We start from the raw sequence: 19,915 nt of genomic DNA, 5'->3' as shown, positions 1-19,915 counted from the left end.
CGCTCTGCAGGAACCTGATGTTTCCCGTTGTGCTCAGGTGGATCCGGTCCGGGGAAACCTGACAAGACTCTGGCCCACATGACGTCGGTGGAGAGCGACAGCTCCGACAGGTAACGTGAGAAAACAAACAATAACGTCCGGCCGTGACATCATCATGTTCGTTTTTAACTGTGTGTTCCCCCCTTCTCAGCTCGGGGTTGTGGAGCCCCATCGACTCTGCCAGCAGCCCCAACTTCCACTCCGCCAACTCCTTCTCTGCGTTCGGACCCAACAACTCCTTCAACCTGACCCGAGGTCAGTTCACCGGCGGACTGCAGGGATGTTCACAGCCGGCCGACCGGCTGCTTTCAAACTGACCGTCTGTGTTTGTGTCTGTAGTTTTCAGAGGGATGAATCTCCCAAAGTCATCGGAGCCGCAGCAGAGCTGGTCTGAGTTCAGCTCCGCCTCGTCCATCTGGGACATCCCGAGCAGCGACTCGCTGCACTCGTGGCCCAGCAGCTCTGGTTCGCCGACCACCCCCACCGCAGTAAGACCACGCTTCACTTCCTGTCAAGAGTCCATCACACAAACACATTGACTATCGGACCAGGGAAGGATCTCTGTGAAAGACAATGTTTGCATTAAAAATAATAATAATAATAATCAGGGTTCTAGTCTCTAGTATTTAGTCTTTAGACTCTGGTCTCCAGTCTTTAGTCTCTTGTCTCTAGTATTAAATCTTTAGACTTAAGTCTTAAGACCCTAGTCTCTAGACTCTAGTCTTTAGTCTCTAGTCTAATCAGGGTTGGCACTGGTGCTGGAAATCCTTGAAAACACTTGAATTTTAGTGTGGTGTTTTCCAGGTTTGAAAAGTGCTTGGATTTAGAATAAAGTGCTTGAAATGTATGTTCTATGTGATGTTATATATGATATAAAAGAGAAAAGTGCTTGAATTTGACTTTGGAGAAGGTGGAGGAACCCTGAATAAAGTCTGCCAGGAGCAGCCTTCCTTTTGTAGCCGTGAGATGAAATCTTAGTATCATAGTGTCTATTTGAAGGGCGTGGCCACGGCCCCCCCTACCAGGTCCACCTGTTTGTGACTTCCTGTCTCGTGTTCCTAGTCTCTGCTGGGAAACGGCCGTAACCCCTGGTCCGCCGCCACTCCCTTCGGCAGCTCCATCTGGTCCACCAGCGCAGACTCCGCCTTGCACCCGTTCCCTCCAACAACCAACCCGCCGCCACCACTGACCGATCTGGTCAGCAGCCCCACCCCGTCGCCGCCAGCCTCCACGGAGATGAGTCGGACCTACAACCCGTGGAGCATGTGGCGCCCGACGCTGAGCCGGCGCAGCTCGGAGCCGTGGCCCAGCTCCTCCGACAACGCCAACTGAACCCACCGCACTCGACCTGCACTTAACGGAAGCACGTCACGGACTCCGCGCGTTCTCTGTGCACTAAAATTTTATAATTAGAAGAATCCCGACAGGAAACAACGTTACCTGAAGTGTGACGGGTTCGGTGGGCAACCGACCCGGCAATTTAGTTTTCTGCAGCTTTTTATTCACGGGGCAGAAATGCTAACTTTTTATTTGGATTTGTTTTAACATGGGCCCCTAAATGACATATTGATGGCCTGGCATGCTAATGCCAGCTAATGCCGGCCAGACATGTTGCCGTTCTAGACGGGCTGGAAACGCTGCATTCCCTCTCAAAGTCGGTACATGGCATCGCTGAGGTTCAGTATTTATGGTGGAAAGCAGACGTCTTATTTTAAGCCATGTGTCGCGTTTTCGCAATCATTTTTGATTTCTCACCGGTTTCCTATTCCAGTTGGTTTGAAAAGTCATATTTTCATACATTTGCAATGAAACCGTTGCACTAGGCTTTTTAAATTGGCATCTGAGAATTCCGACTGGACCAGGAAGGTTGAAGGTTTAGGTCCCGTTTTAAATTGGGCTCTGCCCTGATGACAAAGACGCCCCGTCACAGTCGGTGATAAACAGTTTGAGGTTTGTGTTCTACATCACCTCCAATGTCAGCAAATTTAAATAAATGATTTCAGCAGAACATCTGGTCTTCTTGTTTCATTTCATTTTAATCTATGTGTATGTTAGGGCTTTTTTTTTTTTTTTTTTTTTTTCTCGACATACTAAATATGACTTTTTTACAACTTTTTCAACATCCTTGTCAGGTTGCCCGAGCGGTCGATGCGCCCAGAATGAGGAGACCCATTCAGATGATGTTCAGCCCGTGAAATTTCTTTATTTTACATTCAACACAACAGGTTTCACGCACATCCTGACTCAACACCATCTTCCCCAAAATGACCCGCTTAAATACCCCCAGCACCTCCTTTCCCTAATTGGCATGTACCATTCCTTTCCTTCACCCCCTAAACATACAATAAATAAACAAATAAACAATAAATTAACATCCCTACCCAATACCAACCCAATCTATATACACACACAATCGATATAAACCCGGAAAATCACGTAGATAAATAAACCTAATAATTTACCTATATTTACATTCACCTTTAAAACCCACCAATCAAACTCCCCTCTACCTACTCTCCTCTTGGTTCATCCCGCTCCACCAAGCGGAACAAATAAAAGATGTGCGCACCCTCGGAGGACTGCTTTGTCGGGACACACCCTGGGAGGAAGAGAGGAGCGGCAGGTAAGTTTTATGCTTCACACAATTCCACACTCTGTTCGCCTAAGATTATGTTCTCCCACCTACTGCAATCATGGCCCGCTAATCGTCACTGGCTTTCTGTCCTCCCAGGTGAATCCTGGTGGCCGCTAAAAACCGCTAATCCTGCATTATGTCAATAAACAATTTCCCATTAGCTGCGTGCGCGTCTCATTCCCCTTGTGTATCTACCTCTACCCACCCGTCTGATTTATGACCGACGTAACGGCAGTCCGTCGTCACAATCCTAACTTTATCCGACAAACTATACAAAGACTTGTTCTTTTAAAACTTTTTCCGACATACTAGACCGAGGTTTTTTTGACCGAGAACAACTTTTTTCAGCACACTATACAACTTTTTCAACACTATACTGACATTTTATTTCCAACTAATGATATATATGATAGGAAAATGGAAAGAAAATTGTATTTCACTGCATTTTACAGGATGTATTGTCAAAATAAACAGATGTTTATCACAAGTGCACTACATGCTCCTCAAGTGATCATCTTGGCTGTGAGCTGTTTTCTCACATCACATTATACAAACTTTCAGACTTTCTGGACATGAAAAATTATCTTTTAAATTGACAAACGTGTCTTATTCATGTTCTAATTCAAACGGGATCAAAAAATATTCTCTGCGTTGACTTCGGTACATTTTTATTCTGATGGGCACAGAAAATATGTTTGTGCAAATTTATGAAAAGGTGGTCTGTGTAGGTTTGTTTATGTTTTGGTCATTTGGTTTCCCATTTAAGAAATAGATGATAAAGCTGCAGTCGGCAAGTCTGGCAGATCGAGTTGACTCAGTCAAATTTCGAACACTCACGCCCCCCCCCCCCCCCCCTCTCTACCACCGAGCTCCTCCGCTCCCTCCCATCGAGTGCTCGTCAGTGCGCGTGTCTTATCTCATCGATAAACGACATGGAGTACACGCTACACAGAGGTAGGCTGGCTAACTTACTCATAGATAGCAACTGCTAACATCATTTAGCGTATGCTTATCTTGAGGCATGTGCCTGTGATATTGTAACATGCGAGAGGGGGGAGGTGGCATCTGTGGCGTGTGCACAAACTGTGAACTGCACTGAGTAGACAGGATGATACGGGCGCAGTGAATTTTTGCAAAACAAACAACAAGCTCTAGGTGCACGTAGAGGTGCGTTTTTTCTAAAACCAGATGATTTATGTTGTTCTATCGGAGCATAATGTCTGTTTCAGTGAATATAATAAAAACAAATCACCAACTGTGACTTTAAAAAAGGAAACGAGTGAAAATAGACCCGTGTTACATGGACATGGATCAATATAATTTGTTTAAAGGAGTCATCACCCGGAAATCGCAATTTCTCTTGTTAAAACATGCATATCTGTGTTTGACCTCAGTTGAAACTTGCCTGAAAGGCTGGAGTTTGAAAGTGGCGCCGTTTTTTCGCTTCTGCTCTTTTTCCGAACAGGAATAGCACACAAGGGTGTGCATTCCTAAAGCACGAGATTTTGATTCTGCGCCTTCGGTGACGTCACCGTGGCGGCTACTTGCATAAGCCCACCCCTCTTTCACCACCCAACCCCGCCCCGTCCGCTACCTGAAATCGCCGAAGCGCCGCCATTATGTTTTGGAGTCTGCATGCAGGCAAGCCCCCCCGGCTCTGTCCTTCCTGCGGCGAATCAACGCGCGCCTCATTACATATTATACAATGCACATCCGGACCAGTCAAAACCTCGCGCGTAATCTCGCGTGATAAAATCGCGGTACGAAAAAGGGTCAGAACAAGCTCAATGTTTGATTAAATTTTTTTTTTTTTTTTCTAATAAGTTTTACGAATTGATCCAAAGCGATCCAAGGGGGGCTGGATACGTATAAAACCAGGTGATGACTCCTTTAATTTTGTTACACAATATGGAAAATGAAAATGGAAAATTTTCTATGAATGAATAGAAAGCTTGTATTTCAATCTCAATTTTGTATATTTTAAAATGACATCACCACATGTTTTTTGTTTCATAATACTATTAATACAAACAGAACAGTATATTTTATAGTATTTGACAGCAAAATTTAAAATAGAAAATTCCCTCTGGGGAAATTTTGAAAGGGCCACGGGGGCTACTGCCGGAGTGTACATTATGATGAGATTCTTCAGAGATTTCAAACGAGACGGGGTTGTTTTAGAGGCAAATACAGAGACTGCTTGCGTTTACATACACACGGATGTGATGGGTCGTTTCGCTCAGAACGTACGCATACATATAGCTCGAATTGCGTACAGATAACACGCCACAGGTAGTGGCATGTATATTTACTAAAAGTCATGATGCCACGTTGGAAAAACTGTACCTGAAGGGAACGCGCATCAGCGGTTTTGTATGAATTTACCTCTAATATCCTGATCCTTAGATTTAACAGCAGCCTTCGACACGGTGGATCACAGGATCCTGCTGGCTCGGCTTGAGCATCATGTGGGCGTCAAAGGCACAGCTCTGAAGTTCTTCCGGTCTTAACTGGCCGACAGGGGCTTCTCTGTCCAGCTTGGAGACTCCATCTCTTCTGCTGCCCCCCTCGCCTGTGGGGTCCCTCAAGGCTCTATTCTAGGTCCCATCCTCTTTCTGCTCCTGGCTAAACACAATATCTCCTTCCACTGCTTTGCCAACGACGTCCAGCTGTATCCCAGCTTGTTGCACTCCAGCTACTGCGTGACTGTTTGGCTGACATCAAGTCATGGATGGGTGCAAACTTCCTCAACCTTAATGAGAGCAAGACTGAGCTGATCGTTTTTGGCAAAACTTCTCCGGCCTTCTCCAACAATGCCCTGGGCCCTCTTGCCTCTAACATCAGGCCCTCTGTCAGAAATCTTGGTGTGATTTTTGACAGTGCCTTCAAGTTCGAGCAGCAGGTCAGTGCAGTAGTTAGGAAGAGCTTTTTCCACCTGAGAATCCTAGCTAAGACCAAAGCCTACCTGCCCCAGAGCGATCTAGAGAGAGTCATCCATGCCTTCATTACATCACAACTGGACTACTGTAATGCTCTCTACACTGGCATCAATCAAAAACACGAACATATCACCCCAGTCCTGGCTTCACTCCACTGGCTCCCCATCCGCTACCGCATCGATTTCAAACTCCTATTGACTGTATTCAAATCTCTCCATGGTCTGGCCCCCACCTACTTGTCTGATCTTCTCCACCACCACTCCCCTTCCAGAGCACTACGGTCAGCAGGCCAACTGAGGCTGGAAAAACCCAGGTCCAGGCCTTTGCAGTGGCAGTCCCTAGACTCTGGAACTGCCTCCCCCTCAACATCCATGCAGCCCAGTCTCCAAATATTTTTAAGTCCCTTTTAAAGACTCACCTCTATTCACTTGCCTTCGGCTAGTGTCTCCTTTTACGTACCATTGTATAGTGCCTCTGGTGACTTTTTAAATGCTCTCTTCTCTTTTATCGCACCTTTTAAACTTTTAAAATTGTATCTAGCCCTTTTCTTTTTTGTGCCTTTATTTATTTATCTTAATTTATCTTTTCTGTGCCTTTTTAGTGTTTATTCCTTGATTATTGCTCTTTATTGTGAAGCACTTTGGTGCGGCTAAGCCGTCTGTAAATGCACTATATAAATAAATTGACATTGACGTACGGCTCTGTCTCATAACGTTACATTATTATCACATAGCGTGGTGAATGTGCAGGTCACAACTTTTCCACGAAAGCGTTTTGGAGTTGTTGGATTGTGTATTTGATGAGGTTGATGAGGGAAACCAAGAAATCCCATTAGCCTCTGTAGCGTAGCTCTGAGCAGTTCGCGGTTGCACGCCACCATAGCTTACACCGACAAATAAAGGTAATGAACATACTGCTGTGACTCTAGGGATTATTATAGGGACAAAATGTTGAACTATCCCTTTAACTGTGGCTCTGGCCTGAGGCTCAGAGGTTACCACAGCAACTTGAGGTTGTTGCCATTGACGATAGAGGACCCCCAGGCTGAGGCAGACAAACGTGGAGAAAAAGAGCAATTTTCTGCCTCTGCACCGGTCTCACATTTGGGCTTATTCTGACAAAACGGTAGCTCCTATCAGAAAAAAACACAGACCATCATCACCGTAAGGACTCCCTGAACGATTTGATATGATTTAGGTGTTTCTGCAGTAAATATTTTGGAGAGAGTTGCAAGTTTAAAACAGGGGTCCTCTCTCTGCTTCTCTCAGAAAACTTTTGTATTGGAGTCGATGAGGAGCAGAGACAGACGTGGCTGCACTTAGAGGCTGCTAATTCAAATTCTGTACATCTCTCTGATTTTTGGAAAAACTCCAATGATTGCTCTTTTTCGCTCTTTTTTTTTCGGCCTGTCCCATTCGCATGCATAATTTTGCGCAGTTTTGCGCGACGTAATCGATCCCGATTGAACCGCACGTTTTGACTAGTAGCGAATCGACATTTGTCCGGAAGATGAAAGAAGAAAATCAATCCACAGTATAACAATAGGTGCTCGGGGCTGAGCCATTAAATTGGTTATATTTGTTTTTCTTTTACCCAAAAAAGAACAAATACTATTTTCAGTTTTTAACAAATAAATGTAAGATTAATAACCTCCAGCTAACTTTTAATAACGCTCTTTTTCAGTTGATACATTTTGCACGTGATCTTTCCTCCGTCGTCTGCGTTTACTTCCGCGGTTGCCGGACCGACGCCATCAGCAGCCGGCCGAACTTGCCGACGTCACACTTGGTGAGAACGAACACGCTGTGGCGTTTCTTCAGCTCGCCGGTCTGATCCAGCACCATCATGCCGCGGGAGATGGCGCCCCGCAGTTCCACGCGGACTGGACACTCGATGCGCTCTGTGACCACGCCGCCGTCGATGCAGGCCGCCATGGCGTAGGCGTCGTAGGACACGAAGCCGGGTCCGAAGTACACGTCTCTCTTGTTGGTCATGGCGTCTCTGGAGAATGCCCAGCACCGCGACGTGATCTCCTTCATGAACGCCGCGGCCGGGGCGTCCTGACTGATCAGCTCCTCGAAGAACTCCTGAAACCAACGGAACCAAGAGAAAACTGTTGATACTGTTAAGACTACCACTACTGTTAATACTACTACTACTACTGTTAATACTTCTACTACTATACTACTACTACTACTGTTAATACTACCTCCACTGTTAATACTACCACCACCACTGTGAATACTACCACTACTTTTAATAATGCTACTACTGTTAATACTACTACTACTGTTAATACTACTATACTACTACTACTTCTACTGGGTCACTCCGTGTCAGTTCATCCAATTTCTGAAAATCTTCCCACCTGACCATCTCAGAATGTCCTGAAAAAATTCAAGTACAAAGACACAATTGTTAATAGGACAAATGATGAAACATCATTGAATGAAGGGTAGTTTAGACGGTTTTTGGCATCATGCTCTGAAAAGCCATTATTAAACAGCAATATCTGGAAAACTATCTCACCTGTGGCCTTCAAAATTTCTACAGTGTATATCTGTAACTAATAGCCTCCAGACATGAAATATCAGGGGTGTAGCTCAATGATAACATAGTATGGTAGGTATACTTAAAATGTGGCTTGTTGAAATAAAGTAGTACATTTGAAGAGTGGCTGAGCTCCCATTTTTGCAGATAAAAGACTTCTATCACTTCTGCCTCTATCTCTGGTGTTAGCTTAAACAAAATATGGTTTCTCTCAGATGATTAGTTTCACAGATATTAAGGCTCAAAAATGGAAGTAAACACATCTTTATCAAGTATCAGGTCCAAACTTACTTTTTTTTAAAGATCATATTCTTGTTAAAAATCATATTAAAAAATCGGGAGGGTGTTTTGCCTCATTTTGTCGGTGATTTTTTAAAATCCTGATATTGGTGGGGTTTTTGTGGCCGTTTTTGGTACTGCATGTCTTAATATCCTACAAGTAAACATCACAGGAGGGCAATTCAATTGTGTTTTTTACCATTTACCAAAGACTTACATGTGACTAAATGCTACTGATAAATTTAGCCTCACAAAAACATTAAAATGTAGCACAGTTGTAGTTACAGAGGCAAGTCCTTGGATGTGAGTTGAACATGCTGAAAGCAGCTTTTAATGTCTTAAACCATGAACAAATATAGCATAATATTGAAGACTGTACATTTTGTCATACTTTAAGTATATAAATTACACAACCAAATCAAATAATAATCTTAATTTGAGCATAAAGATTTTACATTACAGTAGAAAAGTCTCCACAGTTTGATATTGAATAACAGTTTGTCTCTATGCTCTTTGTACTTTAATTTTTTCAGGACATTCTGAGATGGTCAGGTGGGAGGCATTTGATGAAATGACACGGAATGACCCTACTGTTAATACTACCACTACTGTTAATACGAAAAGCCTGTTAAGGAAGTTTTTCTCTCCACTAGGTGGCGCTGTAACGCTCCTGGGTGATGTTGGGACTCTGAAAATCATGAGCGCGTTCTAGTCCTGCTCGGTGTGTAAAGTGTCCTGAGATAACTCCTGTTGTGATATGACAGTTTAAATGAAATTGAATTGAATGAAACCCGTTTGAGGCGCAGGTGGTGCCGGGTTCACGTAGTCCTGCACCGACCTTCCTTACCCATGTGAGCGAGTTCCTGCATGAGTACTCCCAAGACGCCACGTACGTCGGGCAGAGGAACTCCTCCAGAACCACGTAGGCCGACTCGACGTCCATCGCAAAGTTAAACTCCGCACACAGCGTCACGTTTCCTTTTCCTGCAGAGACAAAACCCCAAGTTACAAACCTGCAGAATCCTAAATCCGACGCTGCGGCGGTCTCACCTTCCATGTTGCCCCCCATAATGTACAGGTCTCTGAGCTTCTGGGGGAAACCTGGATCCAGTCTGACAGCCAGAGCCAGATTGGTCAGTGGGCCGAGGGCCACCAGGCTGACCTGTGTGTGTGTGGGTGGGTGGGGGGGGGTCAGAGGTCACACCAGGATGTTGTCGTCATCATTTCTAAATGTGTAATACTTTTGTCAAATAACCAGATCGCCAACACAACTGTTAGCCTCCTCCTGCTAGCTAGCTAATTAACTTAGCTTGGTACTTCACCAACACAGCTGTTGGCTCCTCTTGCTAGCTAGCTAGCTAACTTAGCTAGGTACGTCACCAACGCGGCCGTTAGCTCCTCCTGCTAGCTAGCTAATTAACTTAGGTCAGTACGTCACCAACACAGCCGTTAGCTCCTCCTGCTAGCTAGTTGTTTATTTCACGTTCCTCACCTGGTTCTGGTGTTCCGTCACCAGCCTGATCATCGCTTGGACTGCATGCTCTCTCTGGATCTTCTCCTCCCACCGGGGGTCTTTGTCCTCCAGCACGTCCCCGAGTCCGTCACTCCCAAAGTGGTCACTGACCGGGCCGCCGGCTCTGACCAGAGGACCAGCAGAACCCCGGAAAACCGGAACCTGCAGGAAACACGTCATTGGGTCCCGAGACGAGTGAAGAGCCAACGTTCATTTTCATCCCCCTCCCCCAAACATACCTCGTGGCGCTCGCAGACGGCAAGCACCCTCAACACATTCTGACACACGTTCTCAACGGCCGCGTTGCCGAACACGCAGGTGACGGCCACTACCCGGATGTTGGGCGCTGCCAACGCCATCATGATGGCCTGAGCATCGTCCACGCCGCAGTCGGTGTCGATGATCACCGGCTTCTTCAACATGGTCGCCTGGAACATTCACACCCACTACATCAGTCACATCAGTCTTCAAATGGCGATTTGTCACGTGGCAGGAAGCGGTTAAACAAAACGCGCACAAAAGATCGGAATAAACCATTATTATTATTTTTAGCGTGACTCTCACGTAGAAACATTTAAACTTCGTGCATTCAGGCTGTTATTCAACATGAATCCCATTAGGGTGAAAATGCCTTTCCCACATTTACTTTTCCACAATAAAAGCCCCCTACAGGAGACAGGTGGTGGACATATTTTTCAAAATAAAAACCCCAGAGGGTAACTGAGGACACAGAGGTTTAAATAAATTTTAAAAATGCACAGAATTACTCTATTCTATGATTATGCTTGTTTTTTACACGATAAAAGCCCCCATCTCTCACTGTATGTTAACAGAAGAAAAGTGGTGGACCTATTTTTCAAAATAAAAGCCCCAGAGGGAAACTCAGGACATGGATGTTTAAATACATTTTAAAAATCCACGTAGAATAACTCTATAGAGTGACGAAGTCCCGCCCCTTCCGCTAGACTCCCATGGGACTTTCTGAGATCGTAAAAAATGTATGGGTCTCAATGCTGCTAAAATAATTATTTGCTGGTCCCAGTCGTTATATGCCCCAGATTAGAAATATGTTGTCCACGTCAAGAGTTTGACCATTTATTGTGCAATTGTTCAGTTTAAGGCTGTAGAGAAAACACAATGAGAAAGACTACACGTCGTGTATGTGACATCACATCATCGCCCTTTCTCACAGCAATTCAGTGTGTTTTGATCCTGAATGTTCCCTTTCCAGCAGGTACGGCTGTTCATGCTTTCGGTTCCCGTTCGCTGGCTCAAGGAATCGCTGGCTCAGACTGACGGATATCATTTGTGCCGAGAGCGGCCTCACACAAAACCTACCATTATCAAACCTCTTCACGATAAATTGTAGTTTTTTTCCCATGAAAAATTATCTTTAAAAACCACAAAAAACGTATGTGAAATTCATGGCACAATTCAAACAGGACCAGAAAATAATTTTGATCTTGCCATAGGAATACATGCATCAGAAATTAATTTTGAGGTCCCATGTACCAGAAATAGAAAGGCGGTACTTCGCCACTCTATTCTAATGACGATCAAGATGAGGCTTGTTTTTCCACAATAAAAGCCCCCAACTCTCACTATGTTAACAGAAAAATAGTAAAAAAAAAAAATGAACAAATGAATGAATTAACTTAATGGAACAATAATAGGTCAATTGATGACTCTAAATTGCCCGTAGCTGTGAATGGTTGTCTGTCTCTACATGTCAGCCCTGCGATGGACTGGTGACCTGCCCATGGTGTACCCTGCCTTCGCCCAATGACAGCTGAGATCGGTTCCAGCGCCCCTGCGACCATGAATACAGGATAAGAGGTAGATGATGGACGGATGGATGGAAGGAACAATGATATTGGTATTATTACATTACATTTTTAATGATATTGATAGAAATTAAACCCATTGCCATGTTTTCAATTCATCTCACACATTAAAGAGACTTAGTTTTTCAGCATTCACACCGCTTTTTAGTCAGAAATTGCTTTTCTATTTTTCTTTTCTTTTTATATATATATCATTTTTTATTATTGTCCAAAAAAAGTTACCATGAACTCCTGTTCAGCTTGTTTGTTGGTCTGTTTTCAGCAGGTATTACATGTAGAAATCTGCATTATAATGGCCCAACACGATCCGGGTCCTGGTTCCATCTCTGAAGGATCCGCCTCAGTCCTTCAGAGATGGAGCAAGGCTGCAGCCTGGACCAATATGATCCGGGTCCTGGATCGGTCTGTGGAGGACTGAAGCGGGTCTCTGGTGGGTCTGACTCCGCTCCTGTGATTGGTTTGACCCGAACGATTACAAATACGGAACATTTAAATGAAATGTCGCATATTTAATGAAGAAACGTCAGTTAACGAGCCAAATAATGGTAACGTCGTGTTTCTTCCGTGTTTTCATGTTATTACGTAGCTCTGAATACTTCCGGACTCCCCCGTCCCCGCCGGAATGGTTCCGTCCACTAAAACCGCACAGGAAGCGGAGCCGGGTCAGGACTCGGGAGGGCGACGTTACCGGGTTCGTGATTTTCCTTCGTGGGTTTTTGAACCGTCCTGGGCTGATGTGGACCTACCGTCGGTGAGGCTCTGCTGAGTCACGGTCTGGAGCCCGTTTGGATCCAAAAGAGGACCTGGGCGTGTGTACAGAGTCCGCTAGTGGAGCAGGTCTGCGCCGCCTGCTGAGGTCCGTCAGGTCGGTTCATCAATAAGCAACAATAAGCAACAAATGTTCAATAACCCGCAGACTTCGCCTCTTAATACGTCACCTATTAAAGCCTCGTGTAACGAGGATCAGCGATGACCATGTTCTAACGGTTTCAGACGCAACGAGCCGTCAAAAATACATTATATGACACACCTGCTGTATTGGATCTTAAAACATATACTCCAATTAAAAACAAGGAAGGATAGCCTAATACAATAATAATAATAATATTACACCATTATTATTAAACACCATATCATATCCAAACAGTGAGAGTAGGCCTATATTAAATACATAAAGCCCCATATAGCTGTTATAATCTCCTGAACATGTAATAAAATTGAACCTGATAAAATGTAATATACACAATAAAGTGTGTGTGTGTGAGGGAGAGAGAGAGAGAGAGAGGAGAGAGAGAGAGAGCGAGAAACTGACCCAGCAGAAAGGTATGACATCATCAGTAAACATGTTATTACACTATCAGTCAGGGCATCTTGATACATTTATAACATTGTATTTATTACTGTATATTGATTGTTTAATCAAAAACATTTCTAGTTTGGGTCTGATGTGATACAAAGAACGACTTGTAACATTTATGATTTTTATTTTACATGCAAGTGTTGGATATGTGTATGCTAGTGATTAGCATTAACGCTATCCATGTGTTTGCTAGGGATTAGCATTAACGCTTATTGTGTTTTCGCTAGTGATTAGCATCGCTGAAATCAAACAAAATGTTCTTACCTATAGCACTTTGATCATAGCTGTTGTACTTAAGGTATCCTTGCTGAACAGCTACTACTTTACTCTGACGAGAACCTAACACTTGCTTTTATTTTTTCGCTCTTACTTTATCGGCAATGATATGCTGTGGTTTCTTTCTTTTGACAAATGTACTTATTGTAAGTCGCTTTGGACAAAAGCATCTGCTAAATGCCCTAAATGTAAATGTAGCATTAACGCTATTTATTTGCTTTTGCTAGCAATTAGCAATAACGCTATCTATGCGTTTTTGCTAGTGATTAGCATTAACACTATCTATGTGTTTTTGCTGGTGATAAGAACACCAGAGAAGACCCCTCATCCCCGTCAGCCTCGGCTAACTCCGTCGTGCATCACACCATTCAATGCCGAACACGTCAGAAGATCAAGGAGCAAACCTACCTGGGCCAGCAGTACCGGCGGGGCCCACCAATGAGGATGAGGACCGCGGTGTGATGGGATCCCTGGCCCGGGACGCCGCAAGGACGAGGACCTGCCCGGTGACTCACTCCCAGGAGAAGTTCTACACCGTCTGCTCCGACTATGCTCTCCTCAACCAGGCCGCCTCCGTCTTCTGTCCACCAAACGGGGCCCGGGATGCCGGCCCCAACCAGCCGGACCAGGGTCCATCCCTGGTGAAGCCCAAACCCTCCGCTGACTTCAGCGCGGGCCAGTCCGGAGGAGCCCACGTGGGATCCGATGGGGACTGTGACATGGTGGAAGTGTCTTCTAAGCCGATCCTGGCCTGGGAGATCGACACCACTGACTTCAACGCCGTCATCACCAGAAAAATCAGATTGAGTAAGAAATGAGGTCTAAAACCCTGGACCGGCATTTTTACACTTCCTGTTCCCCTCCTTCAAGTCCATGTGGTTTTGGTTTGATGCATGAAATAAGTCTGTGATCTGGTTCAGTTCAGTATTTAGTCCTGGTTCAGTCCAATATTTAGTCCTGTTTAGGACCAGTATTTAGTCCTGTATTGGTCCAGTATTTAGTTCTGGTTCAGTCCAATATTTAGTATTAGTTCAGTCCAGTATTTAGTCCTGGTTCAGTCCAATATTTAGTCCTGGTTTGGTCCAGTATTTAGTCCTGTTTTGGACCAGTATTTAGTCCTGGTTCAGTCCAGTATTTAGTCCTGCTTCAGTCCAATATTTAGTCCTGGTTCGGTCCAGTATTTAATCCTGGTTTAGTCCAATAGTTAGTCCCGGTTCGGTCCAGTATTTAGTCCTGGTTTAGTCCAATATTTAGTCCCGGTTTGGTCCAGTATTTAGTCCTGGTTCAGTTTGGTATTTAGTATTTTGGTTTACATCCAGTAATTCGTTTTAGTTTTAGTACCATGAAACACATTTGAATGTTTGAAACCTGGGGCCCGTTTCAGAAAGCAGGTTTAGTGAAAACCGTGAGTTAGTTAACCCTGACACTCGTTTTTCGGTTTCACAAAGCCAGTTCAGCCTAACTCTGAGTCAGTTACCCGGGCAACATACTCTGTGAACCTAACCTGCTCGCTGGCAGGTTTGCATCAACATACCCCAAGTTTCTTCCTACATTTCTTCGCCTTTTTCCAGAATCTGAACCAACCGATATGGAAATAAAAGTGATTCTAGCAGCTTTGCGTTGGGAGAGGATTTTGATTCCCGTTTTTCTTAACGATCACATATAAAAACAATATTCTCCGACATTTTTAACATTTCATATGGCGGATATAATCCCTGACCAGACTCTTTGCAGAGCTCTTTAGATTTTTTTGCAAACAGGAGTTTTCTGAAATGTTTATTTCTGAGTTGAAATAGATGCTTATATTTACTGTTTGATATGTGAAAAATTATTACAACCATATACCTTAGGCTACGTATTTGCGCAATATTCTTATGCTTATTTTTCAGCTGCAGAGACTTTCTTTTTGTGCCTATGGGATTACACCAATATGAAAATGGTTATTTCTACATTCCACTACTTCGTGACCCACAGGAGTCGAACCACAGTCACCTGCACCGTAGGCAGTGTTGCTAACTGTTACATCACAATGTCTCACTATGGATCTGAAAAGAAAGCGTTATCGCCTTCAGATCAATCAACTGTTTCATTCAGTTATATGCCTCAAGTCGGCAGTAATTGTCTGCCACACCAACTGTCTCTACTTTGCTGCAGTTACGTTGCTCTGCTTTCTAAGGATGAGCTTGTTTTCTAAACACTCTAATATCTAATAACTCTCTCCCGGTTGCCATGGTGAATCGTAGTATCGGAGCTCCATTGATGATGGCTTTGTATACTCAGAGTTCCATCCATCCATCATCTACCGCTCATCCTGTATTCAGGGTTGCGGGGGGGCTGGAGCCGATCCCAGCTGACATTGGGCGAAGGCAGGGTACACCCTGGACAGGATGCCAGTTTAACATACTAAGAGTTGATTGAACTAATTCCGAACAGCTGTTCTGGAACCGAAAACTCTGCCCATCTCAGAGTTAATTGACTCAGAGTTCAGGGTTGGTTGAGCCTGCTTTCTGGAATACACCCCAGAACCTGGTTTACTGACTGAAACGGTTTCAGGCAATGTCAAGAAGACCAGCACCAAGAAGATGAAGTCGTCTGACAGACCCAGCAGGAACCTGCAGGACGCCCCCCTTCAGGCCTCGCTGGAGGACCTCAGACAGAGAAAGGTGCTGGACCTCAGGAGATGGTACAGAAATTATTGTTATTATTATTATTATTATTATTATGACTACTATTATTACTTTTATTATTATTATCAGCAGCAGCAGCATCACTGATCTGAGATCAGCTCTTCTAACAAGAAGCATCAACATTCCTGTGATCTCACTTCCTGTGTGTCTAACTTCCTGTGATCTCACGTCCTGTGTGTCTAACTTCCTGTGTGTATCAACTTCCTGTGATCTCATGTCCTGTGTGTCTAACTTCCTGTGTGTATTAACTTCCTGTGATCTCATGTCCTGTGTGTCTAACTTCCTGTGTGTATTAACTTCCTGTGATCTCATGTCCTGTGTGTCTAACTTCCTGTGTGTATTAAGTTCCTGTGATCTCACGTCCTGTGTGTATTAACTTCCTGTGATCTCACGTCCTGTGTGTCTAACTTCCTGTGTATCTGCTTCAGGTACTGCATCAGTCGGCCGCAGTACAAGACGTCCTGTGGGATCTCGTCTCTGGTTTCCTGCTGGAACTTCCTGTACAGCACTCTGGGAGCGGGGAGGTGAGACTGTCTCACTCTGACACTGACTGTCTCACTCTGACACCGACTGTCTCACTCTGACATGACTGTCTCACTCTGAAACCGACTGTCTCACTCTGTCTCACTCTTAACTGTCTCACTCTGAATGTCTCACTCGGACACCGACTCAATCTGACTGTCACACTCTTGTCTGCATCACCAGTCTGCCGCCCGTCTCTCAGGAGGAGGCGCTGCACATTCTGGGCTTCCAGCCGCCGTTTGAAGAAATCAAGTTCGGGCCGTTCACCGGCAACGCCACCCTGATGAGGTGAACACACACACACACACACACCGGCACACACACCGGTTGCTGTAGCTGAGTCACATTTTGTTTTTCTTGCAGGTGGTTCCGACAGATCAACGACCACTTCCGGGTGCGAGGTTGCTCCTACATCCTGTACAAACCTCATGGGAAACACAAGACGGCGGGCGAGACGGGTGAGTGGAGGAACTAAACCCCAGAGATGAAGACCCAACTCTTCTGTGCACTGGAAATCTGCTGAACCAGAGTTATTGATTGTTATCAGCTAGTAAGGATGACTGTGACCAGGCTGGGTGGAGCTTTTTTAACGTGACTCATTCTGAGGTTTCCAGCTCAACAAAGTTTTTCAGGGTTTAGTTACTCTTTGGGGGTTTAGTTACTCGCCAGGAGATGAAGGTGTTTACTTGTCATCTGTTTGCAGCTGAAGGAGCGCTGATGAAACTGACCCAGGGTCTGAAGGACGAGTCTATGTCCTACATCTACCACTGCCAGAACCACTACTTCTGCCCAGTGGGCTTCGAGGCCACGCCCCTCAGAGCAGCCAGGGCCTACAGGTGTGTTTGCTCGTTTTAGTTTCAGTTTCTCAGAAAGGTTGAGTTTTTATATATTTAGCTATAATCCCATTTATCAGAATTTGTATAACACGGGTTTACACCATATTCTAAAAACATAAAAAATCCATAAGATGTTTCACTTTTCAAACCAGAATAACCTGAATACAGACAAGCACTTCTATTAAATGTATTTTAGATGTCTACATACAAATACATGTTTGACTGTTTAAATCTTTAAATCTGTCCTCTTTCACGAAGACCAGCTGGTTCACGTCAGACCTGATCGGAACCTCAGACCTGATCTGAACCGCCTGGTGGTTAAACCATCTCCTACAATATTTAAATCATGTCGTTATTTAATTCAACACTCAACTAGCAGCACAGTGCCATCTACTGGAACATTGAATTTCTTTCTGTAGCGATATATTAGAGCTTAATAAATAAATAAAGAAAAAACATTGAATTGTTTTATGTAAAAAATATGTATTTTTTAAATTTAGTTTTTCACTGATTATATTAAGTTCATTTCAGTTTTTGGTTACGTAATAATAATAATAATAATAATAATAATAGTAGTACTTATAGTCAGGCCAAGGTGACGGTAAAATCATTTTTTGTGTGACTATTTTTCGAAAAAATAGCTAAAATGATGAAACTATTCTAAAAACCGTTGATATTATTATTATTGTTATTATTATTATTTCTCTACTGACTAATTGATGAATGGTGTATAGAGTATATACGTGTATAGAAACTGAGTGTTGTGTTGTGGACTAAGGGGTCCTCTGGCCACTAATGAGATGGAGCACTGGATCCTGATTGGGGAGCCCAGCAGGAAACACCCGGCCATCCACTGTAAAAAGTAAGCCAGGTCTCCACTCAGCTCAATCCTTATTTGATTACCTATTATTATATTATATTATGTTGTGTTATATTATATTATAGGTGTTTTCCTGTTTTCAGATGGCTTGACATCGTGACTGACCTCAACACTCAGAATCCAGAATACCTGGACATCCGTCACACAGAGAGAGGCATCCAGCGCCGCAAGACCAAAAAGGTCCGCCTCATCACAGCTCTTATTAGAGAGTAACTAAACCTGAGAGTAACTAAACCCCAGACGATACTCAACCTGGTGGTACAAAGCCTGACATCAGTGAACACTAAAGGAAGGAAGGGGGGGTTAGGTTGGTGACAAAAGTCTACATACGTCACCTGACTACAGATCAGCTAACGTGTGGGTCAAAGCTAACAGAGCATGTTACCTTCCCACAGGTGGGGGGCAACCTGCACTGCATCATGGCCTTCCAGAGGGTCAACTGGCAGAAGCTCAGCCCCTGGGCCCTGAACCTGGAAAACCTGCGCCACGACTTCCACCACCATGACACAGAGCGGCCCCACGCGACCGTTACCGAGGAAACCGAGGACAGGACGTCGTCCAAGCGCCTGGCCTACCTGGGACGCTCACAGAGCATGGGGAGTCAGAAGGAGGCCGGCTGGAAACGCCCGTCCAACACCAGCGAGTCCAGACAGAGGAGCTCGCCGGACAGCGACCTGGAGGAGGACTGAACTGGTCCGGCAGACAACTTGAAGACCTCAGTCCGTCCCTCCGTAGAGAGGCGTAGTCCCGCCCCCTTCTGGTCCACCACCTTATTTTAACAGGCCTGTTTGTATTGTGCCATCAATTACACACACGATGTTTGTCACCAACAGGGCCGTTAGCTCGTCCTGCTAGCTCGCAAGCGAACTAACTTAGCTAGGTACGTCACCAACAGGGCCGTTAGCTCGTCCTGCTAGCTCACAAGCTAACTAACTTAGCTAGGTACGTCACCAACAGGGCCAATAGCTCGTCCTGCTAGCTCGCAAGCTAACTCACTTAGCTAGGTACGTCACCAACAGGGACGTTAGATCGTCCTGCTAGCTCGCAAGCTAACTAACTTAGCTAGGTACGTCACCAACAGGGCCGTTAGCTCGTCCTGCTAGCTTGCAAGCTAACTCACTTAGCTAGGTATGTCACCAACAGGGCCGTAAGCTCATCCTGCTAGCTAGATAGCTAGCTTAGCTCGGTTCCATCACTAATGTAATGTTATCTTAGCTGATGTGTTTTTATCAGCAGGAAGAGAACAAAGCAGCGAGACGTGTTAGCGTGAGTAACGTTAAAATAAAATGATTTTTTAAACATTATACGTGTAATTCAGGGTTCAATTCAAACTTGATCAAAAAATGATTAATCTCTCGGTTGACTACTGTTATTTATACTACTGTATTTTTTTCTGAAATGAGGAAGGGGCTGGACTTAACCCTTGTCCTCAAAGACTTCCTTCCCGTCGGTGGCACTCGACCTTTAAATATATGTTGGCTGCAGTCGAATAGTCTACTTTGCTTAGGAAGGTTCCTAACTGAAGAAGTGACACCGAAGTAAACAAGTGGCCGCC

At 44.5% G+C, this 19,915-nt stretch overlaps 4 protein-coding genes across 9 annotated transcripts in view; 2 read left to right on the top strand and 2 right to left on the bottom strand.

Moving 5' to 3' along the window:
• tmem131 (transmembrane protein 131) overlaps positions 1-2,047 on the top strand; it is a 36,653-nt gene extending 34,606 nt beyond the window's left edge. For all 3 annotated transcript variants that reach the window (XM_084012125.1, XM_084012124.1, XM_084012123.1), the window contains exons 38-41: positions 38-110; positions 191-294; positions 379-527; positions 1,102-2,047. In XM_084012125.1, coding sequence (XP_083868251.1) covers positions 38-110; positions 191-294; positions 379-527; positions 1,102-1,371 — 596 coding nt within the window. In that variant the 3' untranslated portion in view covers positions 1,372-2,047. The remainder of the gene's footprint in view (positions 1-37; positions 111-190; positions 295-378; positions 528-1,101) is intronic.
• The window catches only part of LOC311015092 (homocysteine S-methyltransferase), a 97,857-nt gene that overhangs the window by 71,752 nt on the left and 6,190 nt on the right, over positions 1-19,915 (bottom strand). The window lies entirely within an intron of this gene.
• On the bottom strand, positions 7,170-12,577 carry LOC311015091 (inosine-uridine preferring nucleoside hydrolase). 2 transcript variants are annotated; one of them, XM_084012151.1, is made up of 6 exons: positions 12,546-12,577; positions 10,195-10,383; positions 9,935-10,117; positions 9,493-9,604; positions 9,290-9,426; positions 7,171-7,700 (listed from the first exon to the last, which is right to left on the bottom strand). In XM_084012151.1, exons 2-6 carry the CDS (start codon positions 10,375-10,377, stop codon positions 7,338-7,340), a joined length of 978 nt encoding a protein of 325 aa, XP_083868277.1. In that variant the 5' UTR covers positions 10,378-10,383; positions 12,546-12,577; the 3' UTR covers positions 7,171-7,337. The 2 variants fall into 2 exon arrangements, with proteins under 2 accessions (XP_083868278.1, XP_083868277.1); XM_084012152.1 differs by lacking the exon at positions 12,546-12,577 and having other exon boundaries at positions 7,170-7,700; positions 10,195-10,378.
• Positions 12,417-19,344, top strand: LOC311015086 (basic immunoglobulin-like variable motif-containing protein). Of its 3 annotated transcripts, XM_084012143.1 has the most exons (11): positions 12,417-12,664; positions 13,742-14,242; positions 15,989-16,118; positions 16,551-16,646; positions 16,828-16,932; positions 17,008-17,102; positions 17,348-17,480; positions 18,259-18,342; positions 18,444-18,540; positions 18,756-19,182; positions 19,237-19,344. In XM_084012143.1, the coding sequence occupies exons 2-10, from the start codon at positions 13,807-13,809 to the stop codon at positions 19,047-19,049; spliced, it is 1,470 nt and encodes a 489-aa protein (XP_083868269.1). In that variant the 5' UTR covers positions 12,417-12,664; positions 13,742-13,806; the 3' UTR covers positions 19,050-19,182; positions 19,237-19,344. The 3 variants fall into 3 exon arrangements, with proteins under 3 accessions (XP_083868269.1, XP_083868268.1, XP_083868267.1); XM_084012142.1 differs by lacking the exon at positions 19,237-19,344 and having other exon boundaries at positions 12,417-12,655; positions 18,756-19,050; XM_084012141.1 differs by lacking the exon at positions 19,237-19,344 and having other exon boundaries at positions 12,417-13,053; positions 13,085-14,242; positions 18,756-19,050.

This window comes from Eutrigla gurnardus (genome assembly GCF_963514095.1).
Source record: "Eutrigla gurnardus genome assembly, chromosome: 6".
Classification (NCBI taxonomy): Eukaryota; Metazoa; Chordata; class Actinopteri; order Perciformes; family Triglidae; genus Eutrigla; species Eutrigla gurnardus.
This window is presented reverse-complemented; position numbering and strand designations above follow the sequence as displayed.